A 21,940-nucleotide genomic window follows, 5' to 3' on the forward strand; every position below is an offset into this window, starting at 1 on the left:
CTGGCCTTTGCTTACATGAACTTAAAGCAGCTCTCATCACATGACTTTACCATTCGCCTATCTGCACTGAGAGGGTTAAGAGGGCTTTACTAGCTCCCACCTTCATGACTTTATTATTCCAGGAAACTTTTTTTGGCGGGGGTGGAATCTTAAGCAGGGCCCATTTCTGAGTCCCATCACAGAGCCCATCTGGGGCTGGATCTCAGGACCCTAAGATGAGATCATGACCTGAGCAGAAATCAAGAGTTGGACACCTAACCGACTGAGCCACGCAGACTCCCCTATTCCAGAAAACTTTTGCTCAGAAACGTAAGTTACAAATAACTCTATTGTTCATTTCAGGAACATCTAAAATGACTCATTTAGACAGATAATCAATTTGAAGATTTAGTTTAATAAATCCAAGACTCTTTGAAACCATGCCCCTCTCCCCAAAAACCCTCACCTTCTTGTGTCCACCAATACAAAACTATTACATCATCATATCTTTACCCAATTCTAACTGAGCTCCCCTCACACTGAAAGACCCACCCTACATCAGTCTTCAAAATCCGAATTTGGACTTTGCCCTCTTTACCCAAGGCACTAATGAGAATGATCAAGGGAGCATCTCCCTTACCTCTGTAAGCAATAAGCTCAGTTTTGCTTATCAACATGTTTTCTTGGTGGTGTTTTCAGGGAGCTAGCATTCAGTGCTATACATTTCACTTCTTTTCATTTGTCTGGTTCTCTCCTCTACAATGAAGTTCTATAAGACAGGGCTTTTGTCCATTTTATTCATGATGCATTCTCAGTGTCTAGAACAGTACCTCGTATATTGTAGGCACCCAAATATTTATTGAATAAATGAGAAAAGAAAAAATAAGAATAACGATTTCTCTCCCCCTAAATGCTTTCTTCAGGCCTATCAATCTGGTTTCTCAATACCTGCTTAGATACAACTATATCATATCCTACTCTATATTCTCAAGATTCAGCTAGGCTTATTAATGCTAAGACATCAAAGTTGAGACTCTTGAGTCTTAGATTTGGTATCTCATTTACCAAAACTTCTGAGATTATAAATCCACTCCTGGCAATTTGAACTTGGGTAAAGTAATCTCCCAAAAGTAGTGGGTGTAAAGGGATAAATAAAAAAATACAAATCTTTAAGAAAAAACTTAAATAAGCAAAATCTATCATGTGGAAATGTAGCTAGACAAATAGCAATGAACATTTTTTGGCACACTATGCAAAATTTAAATTAAGATATTTTAATTCATGTATAATTTTGTTTTTGCTAAAACAACAAAGTATCAACATATTCTCCAAGTGTAGGTCATTCACAACAAAACACTTGCCTGATTGATAGCAAAAAAGATGCTCTCATAGGCATCCTCCTGAGTATACAAACTGCAACTATAGTCATCTTCATCCGTGCCAGAATATCCTTTTAAAAACAAATGCTTAAAAGCAACAGTGTTCTCTTCTTTGAAAGCAACCACCATCTGGTTACTTAAACCAAAACGAACAAGCTAGAAAAGAAAATCAAATAGGAAGATGTGAATTTTCCATTTACCAGGGCAGGCAAATGCATTCTTATTATCATCAAACCGACACCCCCCCCCCCACAAACTTCAGCAAGTGTTTACTAACCTAATGTCAAAATACAAGTCCCAAAAAAGAATAGCCTCATCAAACTACATCAGCAAGTCAAAATAGCATAAAATTAGGGTAAATTATCACTCCCAGTGACTACCAACCTTCCTGGTCTTTAATGAAGGAGAAAAAGGAGAAATCCAAATCAGTGAAGTTGGAATTCATTTTTTGTATAGTTGGATTTCAAATTAATTGTTTTAAAAATTGATGTACTCAATAAAGTAGTAAGTCATTTTTTGTTGATTTAACATTTAGAAATTGTAACTATTTTTAAAAATCACAGCTATGCTTTATATATAGCTTTTAAGAATATTTTTGAAAAGTGGATTATATGATACTTACTCCAGCTAAGAGGTAAGAGTTGTCAAAGAAATTCAGTGATTCCAGCTCTGCAAGAACTCTTATCTAAGATTTACACCTAGGAGTTCCCACTCTAAGATCAATAGCATCAAAGCACCAGAAAGAAGAACAGGGCTTGCTTTACCCCTCTGAGTTCAAACCATTCACTGGCAGCAAGCACCCATTTTCTTGCAATAAAACTCCTACTTATTCTTCCTTACACTGTATCCTAGTCCAAGCTTAGGCACCAAGAGCTCTTTTTACCAGGAGGGAATGTATTCTTCCTGCCCATCTTGGAATCCAATAAGTGGGGAAAATTAGCAGGCACTAAATGTGTACCCAAAAACCCCAGGAAATTATACACACAACAACAATCTCTCTCTCTCTCTGTGTCTCTCTCACACACACACACGCACGCAATGGCAGAAGACAAGTCAGACCTTTATAAGCTCTGTCCCACACACCCTTCCCCATCTACCTATTTTATCTCCTCATCTGCTTCATAAGACAATAAAAGTCCAAAAATTGTGCCCTAAATCTTCATCCCACTAAGTCTCCAAAGCAATTTGGGATTCTGTTTCTTCATGTGTGAAATCAGCAAGTCCGACTAGATGACGGTGGCATTTCTGCTATGTGCTGTCACTCCACGGTTGGATATGAGAGACTGCATGGCACTGAACCAGACCTCAACTAATAAACCTTTCAGATAAACACACGGTAATCTGCATATGCAAATGTATATACTATTTTTTAGCTTTTAAGTTTTTGTCTGACTTTTTGAAAAGGCTGAATAATTAAAAATACTAGCTACCATTTTCAGCAACTATTATACTCCAGGTGCTTACTGAACTGCATTACAAGCACTATCTCCGTTACTAACACAACAACTCTAAGGTGACGTCACTATGGTTAAAGCATGTGGAAACTGAGATGTAGCCCCATTAAATTGCCCTAAGTCCTGTAACTAGAATGAAAGTCAGGTCTAACTCCAAAGTCACTCTATTGTGCTATACAATTTACCTCTGTTGAAGAATCTGCCTTTGGGACTCTTCTTATAGAAAAGAATTTAAGGGCTAGCTTTTGAGAATTGCCACTACTGTTTGAGAACGTACTTAGTTGACACTCTTTAGCATCTGAGCCTCACCAGGTCACATTCCTCAAATACCAAGTCAAAGGATTGAGCAATTGTTAAAACCCAGCTAGTCTAAGGAAAATATCAGATAAGAAACCCCACATCCTCCAACCTGTGCTAGAAATCAAGCAACTGGAAGCTAAAGGTTTTTCCAAGCACACAACATCTGTCAATGGTAGCTGTAGGAGATGCCAGAAAAGGTCATGTTGCTTTTTGAAAGCGAAAAGTAAACCAGGGAACCAATACACACATGATTGTTTCAAGGTTTTATTAAATACTGACACACAAATGAAAAAAAAAAAAAAAACAACTGGTATACACGCACATGAATTAAGTTTTCAGTCAAAGTTTGCTGAGTGCTTATTCTGTCCTGAGTTGGGATATGATGTGGGCAAGATCAAGTTGCATGGTGTTGAATAACAGCTCTTATCTACTGAGTATCAGGGACCATGCCTAAAATTTACAATCTTTAAAAAATTTAATTTGCCAAACCCCTATGAGGGCGATATTACACTGCGCTCCACAAGGACAGGCTTTTCCCCCCCTGCTCAGGAACTGGAATAGTGCCCATCACAATGCCAGGGTCAAATACTGAATCCGTTGATGAATAGAATCCCATTTTATACACGTGCAACTGAAGTCAGGGAACTTATTCAGGTTGGAACAGCTAGAAAGTGTCAGAGTGAGGTCTGTTAGGCTTACATATCCCTTCTCTTGACCACCTGGCCACACTACCTCTCAAACAGAGATGTTGCCAACTTAATTCTAGAAGCAGGGATATTTGACCCATTCCTCCCACAGTCAGACTTGAGCTAAAAACAAAACAAAACAAAACAAAAAAACACACCAAAAAAATCTGAATGGGGAATGGATAACTTGACCAAGAAAGTGACATACTATTTGCTGATATTTTAAGCTACCACCTTATTTAAACTCAAAGCTCATCAACCCAACTTTGGGAATGAGAGAACATGAAGGTGTAATCTCTGCTTAGAACCACCCCCATCTGGCATCAGGAACAAGAAATGTCCTCCATTCCATTATTCCTAGAATAAGCTAAGACCCACTTATATGGCCCAGCATCAGGTCAGGGTTGGGATTTTCAAAGCATCTGTTAATAGAGAAGAGAAACCCTCAGGAGGAGATCATAAGTCCCCTTCCTGCTATGGCAGAACCAAATATTCCCTATGGAGCAAGAGTAAGATGATGGATTTGGTCAAATGGTTGACAGAAAAATGCACTCTTGCCCCACTAACTGGATCTTAAGATTTGCCGAGACTATGATATTAGACAGAAAAATAGTTACACATTAAGTGCAGCCTGGCAAAGATTGTGAAGGTAAGACTGATTATGAAATCAGTGTAGGAGAAAATATTCTGTACCAGATAAAAACAAGATACTGCTCTAATAATATACAAAAAATATGGGAAGGAACAAGTAGAACTGGCAAAAAAATGTGGACACCTCTCTCAAAATTATAAATTACTGCAGAATGCAGAGTAGGAATGTCTTTTTTTTAAAAAAGTTTCCTCCCCATCAACCCTGATAAAATACCACCCATCCCAATAGACTTGAGGATGGAGTGCTAAGAGACAGAAAAAGAGGAGGAGGGACAAGTGGGATCTGAAAGAAGGAAAGGTATTCGAGAAATCTGCGCCAATTAGATATCACCCCTGTAGCAAAACTTATTAGAATGGTCCTCCAGCAGGACAAGAGTTTAATCCCTCCCAACACTGTTAGGGAAGACAAGGTATACCCACACAAAAAGTAAATTATCTTTTCCCAGAAGTAGTCTATTAAAAGCAAAAGCAGCGAGATAGATAGCAACAGGTACTAGTGTCCCCAGGAAAACCATGTGGTGAGTGGTCAGGCAAGACCGGTGGGGGACTTCCAAGGGAACCTGCAAGATGATGGAGAAAAAGAATCACTCTGGACTTCGTGGAGCAAACAGGGCAGGGATGAGAATCCCCGGGTGCATCCAGCTGGCTGGGATTGGGGAAGAAATAGATGAAAACCCATTGGAAAGGCAAGTTGAAGGAGACTGTGGAAATCTGAATTTCAAGCTCCATAATCAAGATTTTCTTCTGTGGGAAAATGGGGACCACAAAAGTTTCTGAGCAGGAGAGTGACCCAATTAAGGCATTCTAAGAAAAATTCATTTGATATTAGCATTGAATGCACTGGTGTGGGTGTGGATAAGGAAGGTAGGCATAAGACAAAGTCTGGAAGCAGCCTCATCAACTTGTCTGTATTCCTAGACTGCAAACTGAGGACAGCACCCACGTTTGGAAAAAAACCAATCTGAAGGTAAGAGTGCAGACTCCAGAGCCAGACTGCAGGGCTCCAATCCGACTCTACCACTTACCAACTGAATGGCCATAAGCAAATTACTTATTCTCTTTGGCTCCATTTCCTCATCCACAAGAAGGGAGCAATAACTGACCCCGCCTCCCAGGGTTGCCGTGAGGATGAAATGAATGAACATGCAGAGAGCACCTGTGCCTGGCACATGGCGAATGCTATGCCACGTGTTAGGTTACCTCTCAGCAGCAGTGACCTATTCCCAGCTGTATTCCCAGCAAGACACACAGCATGGGAGGTGCTTCATACATATCTTAAATTAATGAGATAAGAGTCTGTCCTAGAAAGAGAAGATAGTGAGTATGGCAAAGCATAAGTAGACACAGTTTTAAGGAAGAATCCATGAGATTTACTAGACATCAGGACAAAGAAGTTAAGTCAAAGATCGGGATGTTCTATACCTAGATGAGGTGGAGTTTTAGTAACATTAACAGATCAAGAAGCTGAACTGAAAGTTGGTTTGTCCAGAGAAGAAATTGGGAAACAATTAAAATTAACCAAATGAGAAAGGGGACATTATTTCTCCTCCTTCCAAGTAATACCAGTAATGTACCTACTTCATAGGATGCCAAAATTAAAACTTCAAAACCAAGAATTAAAATGAAAAGATTTTTAAACGGAAAAAGCCAAGCATTCACATTTAACGGGATCCCTGTATCTCAACTTTGTTGGATTTTTTTCAACTTTGTTGTTTCTTTTAAAGCAGCTTGGTTACCCTAAAACTTGGTGGAGTGGAAAGCATGACATACAATGAAAAGACCTCTTTATGATCACAGAATAAAGATGCAACTTCAGTTACAACAGGAACCTTCTCTCATTTCTAAAACTATACGAAGGTATTTTTAGAAAGGTATTCATTTTTATGTTCCAGAAAGAACATCTTTACATTGATAACAGGATGATGATTTGCCAAAGGAGCCAAACACCCCAAATTGTTAGTGTTTTTAGAAGGGCACACATTTCAAATGTGGTTACCTAGAAAGGAGCCTCCCTGAAACAGGTTCCAAACCACAGTTTCAAAAATTAGATGACAACTCTGATGGCTGGTGTGATCCTGAGAGTAAAGTCTCAACGATATGAAATTCAACAGAAGATCCCAATGTAGCCCTCCTATGCTCCTGATAGGCCCAAGAGTAAGCATTTACCAGCTTAGCTACTGATGGGAAGGGAAACAGAATTCTGTCAAGTCTCAAGTCAAAACAGTCAAAAATGCGATTTCAAAAGTGTATTTGAAAGAAGATGAGAAATTTCAAGAACACCCTCACTTGGGATTGAGCAGGTTTCACCAGTCTGTGTGCTTCATTCAGATATAGAACTCCACCCCACCCCACCCCATATCGATCTGCTATTATATAGACCTACTATTCATCTCTATTTACAGAACCTGTGGGAAGATGGCCTCAGAAGCCCTTACTAAAACAAGGTCATCATCGAAACTGAACTTCAACCTATCATCTGCCCTCCAGAGTCAACATAATTTTATAGTTTTATGAACTTGACTGTGGACTTTTCAGAACAAAAAAGTCAAGGGCAGAACACATGAAAACAATTTCATCTTGGGATAAGGTAAAAAAAAAACTGATAATATGAATTACCTGTGTGGTGACCATGACTATCTTCAAAATCTGCAATCCCAACTTCCATGGAATCTGGTGTCTGGCTCGGTATTTTTCACAAGGGTTCATGAAGTAAAACTTCAGGTCTTCCCTCAGACATTCTTCTTTCACCTCAGAATCAAGATGAGCCATTGCATTTCTGCCACAGAAGACCAATTTTTAAAAAAAGAGAACATCTTGTTCATCAGAAAGTTTCTGAGGGGCACGTGGGTGGCTCAATGAGTTAAGCGTCTGACTCTTGGTTTTAGTTCAGGTCATGATCTCAGGATCATGAGATCAAGCCCTGTGTTGGGCTGCATGCTCAGCGTGTAGTCTGCTTGAGATTCTCTCTCTCCCCCCATGCCCCTCCCCCCCACACACTTGTTCTCTCTCTCAAATATTTTTTAAAAAAGAAAGTTTCTGAATAATATTTTCTGTTCATGTTCTTTACCCATTCTTACAAGCAAAATTCTCCGTTCAACCAGTGACCTCCTCTTCTCTTTAGAAATCCGAAAATTATTCAGGACCCTCTATCACTTGCCTTTCCACACAGTTATCCATCTTGTGCAAAATGGCCATTGTCAAAATTTATAAGAACAGGATTTTATTTGCAAGAGTCATCAATTCCTATATCTTAACATGAAGCATTCACCTGTCACTGGAATATTAACAAAAACTAGATTGGATGGGTATGACATCACAGAAATTAAGTACTGACTAATGGAATTAAATTGCTATGAAAATAGAGAATCTTTGTTCTATAACATCGTACTGAATGATTATGCCCTTTTTTTGATAATATAGCAATGAAATAAGGTTCAAAAATGTAAATACCTTTAAAAAGTTAAAATAGTATCTAATTATGCCTATTCAGATATTTGTGTCACTTTACACTAGAAAAGTTTGCTTTTACTATTTTGACAGCTCTGTACTCAGGAATGGGCATGTGACTCAAGCTAGGCCAAAAAGAACTAATGAGCTGTGGTCCCAAGACTGTGATTATATCTGATGGGAGAGATGTCCACTAAGCTGTCTCCAAATTGGGGTATGCAAAACAATCCACTGGCAGTACAGAAAGTATTAGTACTTCTATTTTATTCTTTATCTTTTTTAGAAATTAATTCTATACTTTAATTTTTTATTTTAAGTAAACTCTATGACCAACAAGGCGCTGAACTCACCACCCCGAGATCAAGGGTCATAGCTCTACTGACTGAGCCAGCCAGGTGCCCCTATTTTCTTCTTTATCTTAAAACAAAAGAAACCTGAACTCTACTAATAACTAAAGTAACATATAGAATAACACTGGTATATAATCACATATAATTTATAAGTAAATATACACACATTGAGAACATGTGCTTAACTTTTATCACTGGATACATAATCAACAAAGTTTGGAGATCATAGACTTAAAGCAAAGGCTGTGAGTCTGGAGTTTGTGGAAGTCACCTTGCCATCATAAAAGAGCATGCCAGAGAGTGGAGCTAGCACAGAACAGACAAAAGATAGACACTAAGCCTAATGATAATACTTGAGTTCCTGGATCCAGCTGTGCCTGAAGCCATTCATCCCAAGACCTGCAATGTAAGCTAATAAATACTCTTTAGGGCTTACGGTAGTTTGAGTTAGTTTTGTGCTTCATACAACAGGAAGTGTCTTGATGGTAAATTTAAGGATTAAATTTTACTAAGTTCAGCCAATCATTCAAGGTACCCATTTCTAGGGAAGTTTTTATAATTGGGGGTCATTTGGGGACAACTCTTCACCTGAAATATCTAAATGACCTATTTTTATACTGACTTCAGATCTACATTATCTACCTCAACTAACAAGTTTTAAAGAAGACTAAAGCGGAGGGTGCCTGGCTGACTCATCAGTAGAGCATGTGACACTTGATCTCAGAGTCGTGAGTTCAAGCCGCATGTTGGGTGTAGAGCCTATATAAATAAATAAATAAATAAATAAATAAACAAACAAACAAACACACACACAAACAAAAAGAAGACTAAAAGGGAAAGAGTATTTTAAGGCTTATTTTAAGACTATTTAAGACTTACACTCAGTTAATAATTTTCTATCTTTAAATTGATTTTTAGATCTCCTATTTCCAGAATTAGTAGGCTAGGTTATTTAGAATTTTCCTGCTGGGTAGAAGAAAGGAAGGGAAGGAGGGAGGGAGGGAGGAAGGGAGGGATGGAGGGAGGGAGGGAGGGAGGAAGGAAGGAAGGAAGGGGAAAAGGGAAAGGAAAGAGAAAGGAAAGGGGAGGAAGAGGGAGGTTAGAAAGGGAAGAAAGGAAAAGAAAAAGAAAAGAGAAAAGACAGATGCTGGATAAAATGCATACTTCTTTTGGGGGGGTAGGTGGAGGAAGTACCTGTAAAAGACTGAGGAGTTAAACGTAGACCAATAAGTCCTAGAGCTCTAATGCACAATACAGTGAATATAGACAATAATGTTGTATTATAAACATCAAACTTGCCAAGAGACTAGATCTTAATTATTCCCACTGCAAAAAGGAAATGATAATTCTGTGAGGTGACAGAGGAGCTAACTATTGCTACAGTGGCCATCATATTACAATATATAAATGTATCAAATCAAAATGTTGTACACCTTAAATTTGTACAATGTTATACATCAAATATATTTCAATTAAAAAATAATAATAATAAAGGTATTTCTAAGAACACTTAAAAATTTAAGAGCAAGGAACTCCCAGTCTAGTCTTGGGGGGATCCTGGAGAAGTGGGGGCCCACTGCCATTCATGCCCACTTAGGCTTCAGTCCACGGCCCCAGGAAAGGGGAATGAGGGAGCCAGGACTCAAGGCCCAAAGCCCATCCAAGATCTGACAGGAGATCCTCCTCAAATTTAGACGGGGGTCCCAAAGAGCCACCCTCTCAGAAAAGTACCTAGCATCACAACGGCCTGTCCCCAAAGTTAAAGGACTATGGAGAAGGCCAGAGTAGTTTCAAATCAAAGAAAAGAAAAAGGAAATTTAAAAAAATAGGCTCATCCTGAGAAATGATGCCCACAACACAGCCCTTTGAGCCTCACACCTGGATGAGCCAGAGAACATCAAACCATGAGCTTGCTCGGTTCAGGGGGCTCCAGACTGAGACTGCCCTGTCTCCTAGCAAACTCAGACCTCTCCAGAGGTTCATCCTAAGACTTGGCCACTCTGACATATGACTTGAAAAACTCATTGATCGGCAGGTTGTAAGATATAACCAAGCAACATGAAGAGTCTACTTGGAAACAGGGAGCAGAAACAGTGCCAAGTCCATAAGAATCAGACACGGGTTGGAAGATGATCATGTTTGGCATATTGAAAGACAAGAACAGGTAAAAATATCTATAAGACCAATTTGGGAAAAACAAAAAATACTTGTAGAAATGAAAAATCAATGACCACATGAGTCTCAATCTCAAAAGAATGAGGAGACCTTTAAAATGTGTTTGTCTGCATCCACTCTAGTCAGCTTTGGATTGGATCGGACCGCCTTACTGAGACTGAGCTGGGTGCTTGGGACTCAATGCTGGAGAGCGTCCCTGACTGCAGATGCTCGGCATCTGATAGCAGAGAGACCCGTGAATGCATATTCCCAAATTACCACATAGCTCAGTGAATGCTGTACGCTAGTGTGAAAAGCACTGTGGAAACAGGCCTAACTCTGACAGAGGGGTTCACAGAGCCAGAGGGGAAATCCCATCAGAACACACAGGGGGTGTGTGTCATGGCGGCCCCCGACAAGGAGCACAGGGGGAGGCATTTCCCAGAACAACGCGGTATCTTAACTGTGCCTGACTGCAACATCCTCCGACATGAGCCTTCAGACCCCTGAGAACATGCCAGAAGAAATCTTCGTGGGCATGTTTGAGCAGTACTAAATTTAGAGTTAACCACCATCACTTTAGTGGATCTGTGTTGCTAATGTAGTCATCCTGATGAGTCACGGTATTTTTTCCATTTAATAAAAGGAAAAAGGCATCTGAAAAGTTGTGATAGAACCCTCAGAACATGGCATGGAAATTCCTGCCTTGGTCTCTAATGTGAGAAACACCATACTGAAGAAAGAAGAGATGGTTTTCTCAAAAACAGTGGTGTGAAACACAGGGCACTAGGTCAAATACTTAGTGAACGCCTTGTGAGCCCAGCTCCACCAGAGACATCTTCCTGTCTTCCAGCTCAGTGCAGTGGGAAGGAGAGTTATGAATACGTGAAAGTACAATAAAACATGTTCTGTGTTGTAACTGAAATACGCATTGAGCACCCCAGGCCCAGAGAAGACAGTGCCCCAGCTGCTTCAAGTGGCTTCAAATAATTCTTTCAGCTGCTGGTTTCTTTGACTACTTGGCCACTAAATGTTCAAAAATGGTAACTGATGTTAACATTACCCTAAGAAACCTTATTAAGAAGATAATCCACAAGGACGCCTGGGTGGCTCAGTCGTTAAGCATCTGCCTTCGGCTCAGGTCATGATCCTAGGGTCCTGGAATTGAGCCCCGCATCAGGCTTCTTGCTCAGCAGAGAGGCTGCTTCTCCCTCTCCCTCTGCCTGCCTGCTGCTCCCCCTGCTTGTGCTCTCTCTGTGTGTCAAATAAATAAATAACATCTTAAAAAAAAAAAAAAAGGTAATTCACACACACACACATACACAAAGTGAGAGAGAACAAACATCAGCATTTATGGTGTTAAATTATTTACAGAGCTCTGTCCATCCGGAAGTTTTTCACTTACAGAGCAGTTGTATTAATTCTAGCACGGTGAAGGATGAAAAGAAAAATGGAAAAGACAGCATGAAAAACTTTCCCCTCAAGCATACAGGAACCACCTGGTGAAGTAAAGGATAGTACTAGTCAAATGTAATCAATAGAAATACAGAAAAAAATTAATATGAATAATAAAGTTATGAGATGGCTGTTTTTAGTAAGTCCAACTTAAGTTTAGAAATAACATCTGGGGGCGCCCGGGTAGCTCAGTTGGTTGAGTGTTCGGACTCAATTTTGGCTCCATTCATGATCTCAGGGTTGTGAGATGGAGCCCGGAGTGGGCTCTGTGCTCAGCGGGGAGTCTGCTTGAGATTCTCTCTCCCTCTCCCTCTGCCCCTCCCCAAAGTAAATAAATAAATCTTTACCAAAAAAAATAACACCTAAGTTTGGAAGAAAAGGTAATGATATTTTGGTTCAAGAATTTGGAATCTCAAGGATAACGTAAATGCTTAAGCTTGCTAACCTTTACTTTTCTGAGGGCTCGTTCTTGCCCTGATCTTCCCAATTTGTAGATCTGCCCTATTTCCCTAGTCAGTGAAGGGTATTAAACACACACTCACATACAACTAGACATCTTATAACAAAAATATAATGGTGCAAACAAATGGGGCAAAGTGAAAAAGAAGGAAAACTAAAAAAACAAGAGAGGCAAGAGAGTATCACAGGACTAAAACATCCCTGCATTTGACACATATTCATCCAACACCCTCCTGTGCTGAGCACCAGGCTGGGTGGTTGGTACAGGAGGCTTGAAGCTGCAATCACAACTTTATAAGCAAGAATTAAGTCAGCGGGAGAAACACTGCAAGTTCTATCACAAATGATGAAAATCACCAGCGGATTGAGAAAAGGACAGAGAGCGGAGAACTTGTAACACAATTCGGGGGAAGAGAAACTGCACCATAAAAACAGTTAAGGAAGAGAAATCAATGAAGATCTAAATCTGACGCATCAGCTGCAGCATAGTCGTGAAATTGAAATTGCACGAAATAAATAAGAACAATCATGACTCATGAATTATTTATGTTTCACTAAACTATAGGATCTGGATTATATAAGCTTAATAAAGAGCACTGTTAAAGACCAAAGTATCAGAGGGAAAAAGCACAGTACTGGTGAACATAAAAACAAGATCTGGAATAGAATGGAAATTCACCCGCATGATGGGCTAAATAAAAGCGAGAGATGCTAGAATGGCAAAGTAAACAGGACTTGGGAAAGAAAGAAGCCCAAGCCTTAGTTCTATGGGGAGAAGTCAGAGAGGAAGCACATCAAAGTTACTGTCTGTTATTCAGAAAACCTACTCTTCCCTCAGATAATCAGAACTGTGTAATGTCAGCTAATTTTAAGGCTATCATGTGACCAAGGGCAATTCCAGCTTTAATAAATCAATGACTAAGAAAGCCTATGGAAGCTTGAAGTTTTAAAAAACGTAAAAGAAAACAAGTTACCAGCAATTCTTAATCTCACATGGGTCATAACCCCCTATGAGAACCAGTGAAAGCTTTTGACCGTTACCTCAGAAAAACGCACACACCAGTTTCAATGATGGTACCTTGTTCCTATTAGTACAATCAGCTCAGCAAATAAGCTAACCAGCCCAGGCTGCTACTTTTTCAGCTTGCATGACTCAAAAAGAGGTAGAAAATATTGTTTTCTACCACAGTGGCCTCCAAAGAGGGGTGTGTGCCTACAAGGGAGAATTAAGACCATTCACTGCTATGTGGGAAGAAAGGGTTAGGGCTTCTAACTGGACAACCTAGCAAAGACAGCAGGTTCAATACAGGGATCATTGTCTGGCATATCGAAACTGCCCTCACTTGGTCAGACCGAAGGATGCCCGTGCCTCACATAGGTGGGCAACGCATCCTGGGGGAAAGAAAGCGAGTTCCCAAAATAGGGCTTGCAGTGGTGGCCTCACTGATTTTCAGCACAGTCCTAACACTAAAGGCTTATGTGGGCCCATTTAAGCACTTTTGGAGTATACTATCCAGTTTAGTCAACCCTCACAAGGTGGGCAAGGGACATAAAGATCCTGGCAAAAAAACGAGACTCACTGGGAAACTAATAAGGACCTAAGTTAACAAGAAAACTCTCCTCATGCAAACTTTGCCATGAGTTTAAAAAAAGATGAAAAGCAGATCTGATCTGAAAAGAATCTGGAAAAAAGAAACAGATTTATCAAGAAAACTCTTTAGGGGCGCCTGGGTGGCTCTGTTGGTTAAGCGTCTGCCTTTGGCTAAGGTCATGATCTCAGGGTTATGAGATTGAGCTCCGAATCAGGCTCCACCCTGGGCATGGAGCCTGCTTAAGATTCTCTCTCTCCCTCTCCTTCTGTCCCTCCCCCCCCAAAAATGTTCATTTTACCTGTTTTATAGTATATATGATTCTACATACAATATACAAATATACATTCAGAGGGGGTGGATGTTCTTTAAATTGATGGGGTAAGTTATCAAAAATATTTGGGATGACTTCTCTAGTGTTTCAGAGCTTAGATGTGGTTGTTCTTTTGTTATCCCTGCTGATATTATTATAAACTCCTTAGCTTGGGAGAAATTGGTGTTTGTTCCCCCAGCTTCTGACAGACATCACTGCTTAGGTATCTTGTATTGATGCAGTGGTGTTAGAACAGAGTGGTCTTCCTAATTCACAACTCTCTTACTAGTCCCAGAGGATGACACAGCAGAAGCAGGGAACCACTTCCCAAATCTATCCTTCCCGTATCCTTAGCACAGGGAACAGTAAGTACCACCAGCCTTCCAGGAACCTACATCTGGGTAGCTCTGCATCATCTGGTCTCACCTACCCCCCGCAATGTCATCTTTTTTCCCCTCAAACTTAATAGTGTACATAATTTCAAAGGAACTGTAACAAACCCCACCCCCGATTTTCACTCCTTCCGAGGCAACTTCTTTCATGTTTCTCTTATTTATTTTAATATTTCTCAATATTGTCCCACTATTTATTACTCTTTTAGATATCATCAATTTATATCCTCCCATGGAAAAGATGATTTTAGCTCTTATATCTGCTCCCCACCAGCAAATATATACATTCACCTCCCCCACTCATTGTCCCAATAAAATTTTAATAAAACTTTTGGATAAATATTTAAAATTTACAAAGTGAATATGCAAATACTTTTCACAGTTGAGCTACTAGTACACTGTGATTATATATGTGTGTGTGTGTGTATATATATATATATTTAGATAGGCTCCATGCCCAACATGGGGCTTAAACTAACAACCCTGAGATTAAGAGTGGCATGCTCTGTGGACTGAGCCAGCCGGGCACCGCCCCCCCTCAACCGCCCTGTTTTTTATTCTTTCTTGTAAAAAGAAGGTTCTGGCATTAATTGCCTTTTTCCCCATTTGCTTAGTTTTCAACATACCAATAAGGACTCTATCACCAAACTGGCTGAATCTACCAGCTCCTTTCAATACAGTCAAATAAGTTGGGCAACTTGTCAGTTTGTTTCTTCTCATCATTCCTGGAGCTTCATCCTCCTGCTCCAGCCTACACACTGGTTGCTCCTAATCCCTATTCAGGGCCATCAATTTGGGAATTCTCTTCACCTTCTTCCCAAATTGGATTCCGCATTTCCTGGACTTCTTTGCTACCTCATTTTATGGAGAGTATCCCTCATTCCCTTCCTGTGAAAGGAAACCTGGAAGGTAAATTTTGAGACCTCCCTTGATAGACACTGCTAACTGCCTACCCAGTATCCATTCCTCCCTTCTTCCTGATTTTGTTGAAGGTAGGGAATATATTAACACCCAAGAATAGGGTAATTCAATATAAGAGCTAGACAAAAACACAGAGCCACTGTTTGCCAAATCAGCCACACACAGAGTCACCTGGGGCACTTGAAAACCACTGAAGCCTGGCTTCCAACCACAGAGATTCTGGCATAATTGGTGTGGGTGCAGCCTGGGCATCAGGGCTTTTAAAAAGCTCCCCAAGTTATTCTACTGTGCACCCAGTTTGAAATCCTCTACCTTAGAGATTACCTGTTCCCGTCTCCTTATTTTATGAGTGAGGCAACTAAGGGCCCCTAAAGTTGCAACCTGCCCCCAAAGAGTCCAATTTACTGACCCCCTCCAGTATTCCTTCCTGATCCTGGAATTAAATTTTTCTTAAGGAGTCATGGCCTGTAAGATAGTCAGGAATGAAGAAAAAAAAATGTTATGTTCAAATAAACTAGTATTTCAGATATAATTTCTCTTATTTAGAAATGTGTGGTGTTTAGCAGACAATAGCATCCTAATCCATAAATTCAGGAGACTCCTAAAAGGTCATGTTATCAAAATGAAAAGGAAAAAACAGGTAAAGCCATCTGATGGAAGAAATCCAACATTTACTTTGCTCAGGGTCTCTCTGGGCTTCAGACTGTCTAGAGCAAACCCTTGGTTTCCATTTGTTGTACCCCAGTGGATGTGCTCAAGGTGAACCCTCTCCTGCTGTGGACTCTAGTTGCCACTACTCAGGCTTGCAGCTTAGGGGCTTGGCAGCATTTGACACCGCTGACCACTACATCCCTGGAACAACTTCTTCTTTCTGCTTCTAGGACACTCCACTCCCCTGCTTTTTCTGCCTACCTCACTGGGCATTTCCCAGTCTCCTTTGCTGGCTCCTCTTCCATCTGAGTTCAGCTGCCAGAGTGCCTCAGGACACAGCCCAGGGCTCTTCCATACTCCATCCTCCGTCCTCCCTTCTAGAAGACTTTGCCCAGTCCGGTGGCTTTAAATACTACCCACATGATGTGGACTTTTCACATTTGTCACTCCAGCAAATCTCTCTCTTGAACAGGCTCCCTTATCCAACCTCTTCCTTGAAACTCCACCCATGTGTCTAATAGATTTCTCAACCACCTCCCCACCCCTTTCTCCACCCATCTGCTCAATGCAGTGATCACACACATTTATCCAGATGTTTCAGCTGAAATCACTTCCCCTATCAGTGGTTCTCCCCCTTGGCTATACAGTAGAAGCATCTGGAGACTTTTAAAAGGTTTCAGTGCCTGGCTTCCAGCCCCTAGACATTCTGATTTAACTGGGGCCCAGTTATGAGCTGAGCATCAAGATTTTTGATAAGCTTTTCAGGTGATTCTAATGGGCAGGTAAGTGTAGGAACTTGCGCTCCAGAGCCCTACTTTGACTCCTCCTTTTCCTCAATCCTCACACCCAATTGATCAAGTCTTCCTTTTTTTTTTTTTTTTTTTATATCAAGTCTTCCTTCAAAGCACGTCATGGATTAGTCCCCATCTCTCTCTATCCACTGCAGCGCCCTGGTCCATGCCCTGTCACCTCTCGCCTGACAACTTCAACAGCCTCCCACTTTCCCATATGGTAGCCAGAGGGGTAATGTTAAAAGCCCAAGTCAGTTATCATTTCCCTGCTTAAAACTCCACAGTGTCAATGAAGGAGACAATAACCCTGACAACATGAACATTTCCTTGGCTGGTACCTGATAAGGTGAATTAATAATAATGCCAGCAACAGCAACAAATATAATAAAAACAATACAACAACAAGAATGCAAAGTCTAAAACACAGGTAGGAAAATTTGAATTAAAAATATACTGAAAAGGCTCACTTAGTCAAGATACATAAGAGAGTTTTAGGTAATTTAGTTGCTTGGTTTGCTGATAGAAACCCTATTGTGTTTCAATTAATATTCCTAAAGTCTTTCCAAAGAATGAATGATTCCATGAATTGTTATCATGAAAATTTGCAATCCACTGGGGAGAAAGAAAATGAGTGTCCTCCTTGAAACCAAACACAAAAGTAAAACTTAGATACATCTAAAAAAATAAAATTGGTTGAAGCATAAAATAGAACTTTTTTTTTTAAAAGATTTTATTTATTTATTTGACAGAGAAAGACACAGCAAGAGAGGGAACACAAGCAGTGGGAGAGGGAGAAGCAGGCCCCCCGTGGAGCAAGGAGCCCGATGCGGGGCTCTATCCCAGGACCCGGGGTCATAACCTGAGCTGAAGGCAGGCACTTAACGACTGAGCCACCCAGGGGCCCCAAATTTGACATGTCTTTCTAAGGATGACAAAATTTAGAAGCCAATGAAAAAGACTGACAGATCTTAATACAAATATCTACAATTTTGAGGAGTTGAAAGACAGAATGGGGAAAAGGTCTGTAATATATTTAAACAGGCAGAAAAGCTTACGACCTATTATCTGTAGAGAGCTCTGAGTTATTAGTAAGAAAAAGACAATCCAGTGTAATAACAGGCTTGAGGATCTGAACAGGACAGCGAACATTTAACAATAAAAATGTACTAACAGCAAGATTGATGAAAATCTATCTTAAGTTTTATTTATCAATAATGACAACAAAACTCTATTGATGGAAATGTAAATTTTTGAAGGGCACTTGGACTCAGTATCTAGGAGAGTAACTGTGATTTAGGAATCAACCTTCTATGGATTTATACCACAAATGTTTAAAACTTTGTGAACCTCAAAGTATGTTTTCAAAGGGGGTGTGAGTTTTTTAGAACAAGCACCAGTCAGAACAATGGCTACAAAAATGTTCATTGTAACCCTACTGGCAACTTTGTATTGGCCTAAAGATGTCTATGCATATTGTTAATTTTTTTTAAGTTACAAAATAAATATATTGAGGTTCCATCTTTCCAAGAAATGTTGACATTTATATCTGTATGTAGACATCTTAAAAGTCTGAAAGTGCATAAACCAGAAAAAAAAAATCCTAGTAATCTCTTGAAGTCATGTTATATGTAATCTTAATTTTCTTAAGTATTCCTCATTTTCTTGATTTTTGGTGACTGACATACAGATTCTTGAGTTATCATTATGAGTTAAAATAAGGTATGTCGAAAAGGATCTAATAATACATACCAGGTAATCCAGCATTTCCCTGCCCAACATTTATATGGGAGGGAGAAAGTGGGGAAGTCATGCAGAGACTGAACTTCAGTGTTGGGGGGGGGGTGGTGTCACAGGGCAATCTGGCAGATGGAAGACTTTAGAACAATCCCAACAACCGACACTGGGTTTTTTCTTCTACTCCAGTTCCTAAAATGAACTGATTTTGTTGTGACTTGCTGAGTTGCTGAGAGAGAGACAGAGGGAGGGAGGGGGAGGAAGGAAGGGAGAGGGAGGGAAGAGGAGGGAGAAAGAGAGGGAGAGAGAGAGAAAGAGAGAGATCCAGACAGCTGAGGTTCTGGGATAGTTAGGCCCCAATTAAAGGAAGTCAGGAGCCAAAAAAAAAAAAAGGAAAAGAAAAGAAAGTCAAAGAGAGAAACCTTGGTTACCTTCTAAGCATAGCTCTCAGAACATAAATGATGTGCTCATTCTAATCCTGAGAAGGACTGGAAAGAAAGCCTGTAGGGCTTTTCATTTTCCACTAGAGCCACTCATAAAAAATGTGCATGCTACAACTTTAAGGAATTTCCCTAGAGATGACCAACCATGCCACCAAGTTCCTATAAAATCATCTCCCATCACCACTTTGCTGCCTCTGGGCAACAGAAAAGCAGAACTAGGGCTGCACATTTTAAAAGTGCTTGTTCTGAAAAAGTCACACCCCCTTTGAAAGCACATCCTGACCAATCAGGTTCCTAGGTCAGAGATAAGTAAAGCAAAACTCCATCTCTCAGCAATACAGGATTCCAAAAGCACTTAAAGCTGGAGAAGATGGGGTGCCTGGGTGTTTCAGTCAATTAAGCCTCTGACTCTTTATTTCGGCTCAGGTCATGATCTCGGGGTCGTGAGATCAAGCCCCACATCAGGCTCTGCGCTCAGTATGGAGCCTGCTTAAGATTCTCTCTCCCTCTCCCTCTACCCATCCTCTCTCTCAATCTCTCCCTCTCAAAAAAAAAAAAAAAAAAAAAAAGCTTGAGAAGATGACTGGAATTATGACACTCCTTACATTTTGCTTTCTCTAACATATCAATAAGTGCCCAATTTAACAGGGTCATGCTGATGCCTATCCCTAAGGAAAAGTGAAATTAAAAACCATAAAGCCATAATTAATCCTCTTCTCCTCAAACCACTGAATGAATTGACCTTATTTTCAGACAAGCTCACCTCAGTGTCAGTTGGGGAATCCCTAAATTCACTCTAACAAGTCCCTCTAGTTGCCATAGGTGACATGATTTTTTTAAGCCCACTGCTTAAATTATGGGTCTCCTGGAATTATAGCAAGGACAATATTTCAGAACCTTTAGTTTCACTAGTCACCAATTACAGCCTGACAGATGTTTTAGGCTGAAACACCAGATGTATTCAAGGGGAGATCACAAAAGACAACGTTCAAAGAAAAAGAAAGGGAGCCATCTCCCAACTGAGGGGACAGAAATACTGGCACACCCCCTCCCCCCCAAAGCTGTCTTGTCACCCGGGGTTTGGGAGCTGGGAAGGGGGGAAAGGAGGCAGAGACCCAAGATCAAAACAGAGTAGAAAGCTCAGCTAGGGGTAGGCTAAGGAAAATGAGAAGAAAACCCCCCAGATGATTGCCAAAGCAAACAAATAAACCAACTAAAACCTGGCTTTAAACATGTGTCCCTGAAAAGAATATTGCAGTCTGCGTAAAAAAGAATGAAGTCTGGAAATAAAATTTCTTTTCTCTATGAAGCTCACAAGAGGTGATGTAAGAGCTCCCTGAAGGGTGATCTCATTCTTCAGAACTGACACATGGAACCTAGACTCCTGGCCTCTGCTAAGCGCAGCCTTAGGGAAAATCCCACTTCTAACTTTCCTGGCCAAAAGGGTTTCTTTTGGCCACTGATTTTACTTTGAAAGTTGTAGCCACAAGAAGCCACCTGTTTTCCCACTAAGTTTTGAGGACTGTCTTATCCTGGGTTTCACTTCACTAATAGAGACCGAGCCTGAAGAGCTCAGCTTGTGAATACGATCATTCCTGACTTTCAGTTCTCTATTCTGTCATTCTGTTCGAAATTGGTCTCTCTACTCTTCCTCCTTGCTTCATTAAGAGATTTTATATTTATTATTCTGTTGTTAAAAAACAACACTTTTGATATGTTTTTTTGAGAGAAAAAAACATGGCCTCCTCAAACACTTCATCAGGATTTACTGATTTTTAAGTGCAGGAAATTAAATAAAATTGGCACCATTAGGTTGACCTCTGCATGAGAACAGTCAGGCGAAGAGTGGGACATGTGTGTTTTTTAAAGGGTCCAGGCCACAGAACCTGGTTTAGGGAAGGTTTGCTATAGGAGAAGGCCAAGTTTACGGTAATGGGAGTTTGACTCAAAGTATGAAGAGGAAGATGAGCTAAAATCTTGAGACTGCTGACTCAAAAGGAAGAAGCTACCGGGTTCCCCCAAACTTGGGCGGTTTGGTCAGCACATCACAGAGGTGGTGAGCAGTTCCTGAAAGTGTGAAGCCAACATCCCAGCTCTGCGGAGAACGAGCTAGCTGGTCCCTTCCACATAAAACATCAGAATTCCTACCCTGATGTCTAGACAACGTCTCCCACCTCTCTCTCAATGACCCCTTCTTCCATCCTCAGTTTACAATGATACAATCCTCTTTCCCACTGGCACTGCACAACCAGACCCACACACATATATATGTCAAACCTGAATCCTCATAAAAGCTTCACCGCTGAGTATGTGTCCCATACTGTAAGAATGGGAGCCTCTGGAGATACTCACGGAAAGGATACAAATGGTTAAGCCCTGAAGGAAATAGGCTAAGAAAAATACTGTCATAAAAGATTAAAAGAAAGAGAAAGATTATAGACCACACCCACCGTAAGCACAAGCCTGTTTATCAGTCCAAGCAGAACACAATAAATAAAGCCAGAGTCCATTTTCTCTCCACCTTTCCGGACAGGCTTTTAGAGCTAAGGCAGATGGAAGAAATGTATAATTTCTGCCCATCTGCCCCATTAAAAATAGACATCTAGTCTTTTTTTTTTTATAAAGATTTTATTTACTTATTTATTTGAGAGAGAGAGAGAGAGAGAGAAACAGCATGAGAGGGGATAGGGTCAGAGGGAGAAGCAGGCTCCCCGCCGAGCCGGGAGCCCGATGCGGGACTCGATCCGGGACTCGATCCGGGACTCGATCCGGGACTCCAGGATCATGACCTG

At 40.6% G+C, this 21,940-nt stretch overlaps 1 protein-coding gene across 2 annotated transcripts in view; it reads right to left on the minus strand.

Moving 5' to 3' along the window:
• MCOLN2 (mucolipin TRP cation channel 2) overlaps positions 1–21,940 on the minus strand; it is a 40,340-nt gene that overhangs the window by 16,667 nt on the left and 1,733 nt on the right. For both annotated transcript variants that reach the window (XM_081818687.1, XM_081818688.1), the window contains exons 2-3: positions 7,066–7,225; positions 1,341–1,514 (exon numbers count right to left, since the gene is read on the minus strand). In XM_081818687.1, the coding sequence (XP_081674813.1) occupies positions 1,341–1,514; positions 7,066–7,225 (334 nt within the window). The remainder of the gene's footprint in view (positions 1–1,340; positions 1,515–7,065; positions 7,226–21,940) is intronic.

The sequence above is a fragment of the Leptonychotes weddellii genome, chromosome 4 (assembly GCF_054177405.1).
Source record: "Leptonychotes weddellii isolate Sample4059 chromosome 4, ASM5417740v2, whole genome shotgun sequence".
Lineage (NCBI taxonomy): Eukaryota > Metazoa > Chordata > Mammalia > Carnivora > Phocidae > Leptonychotes > Leptonychotes weddellii.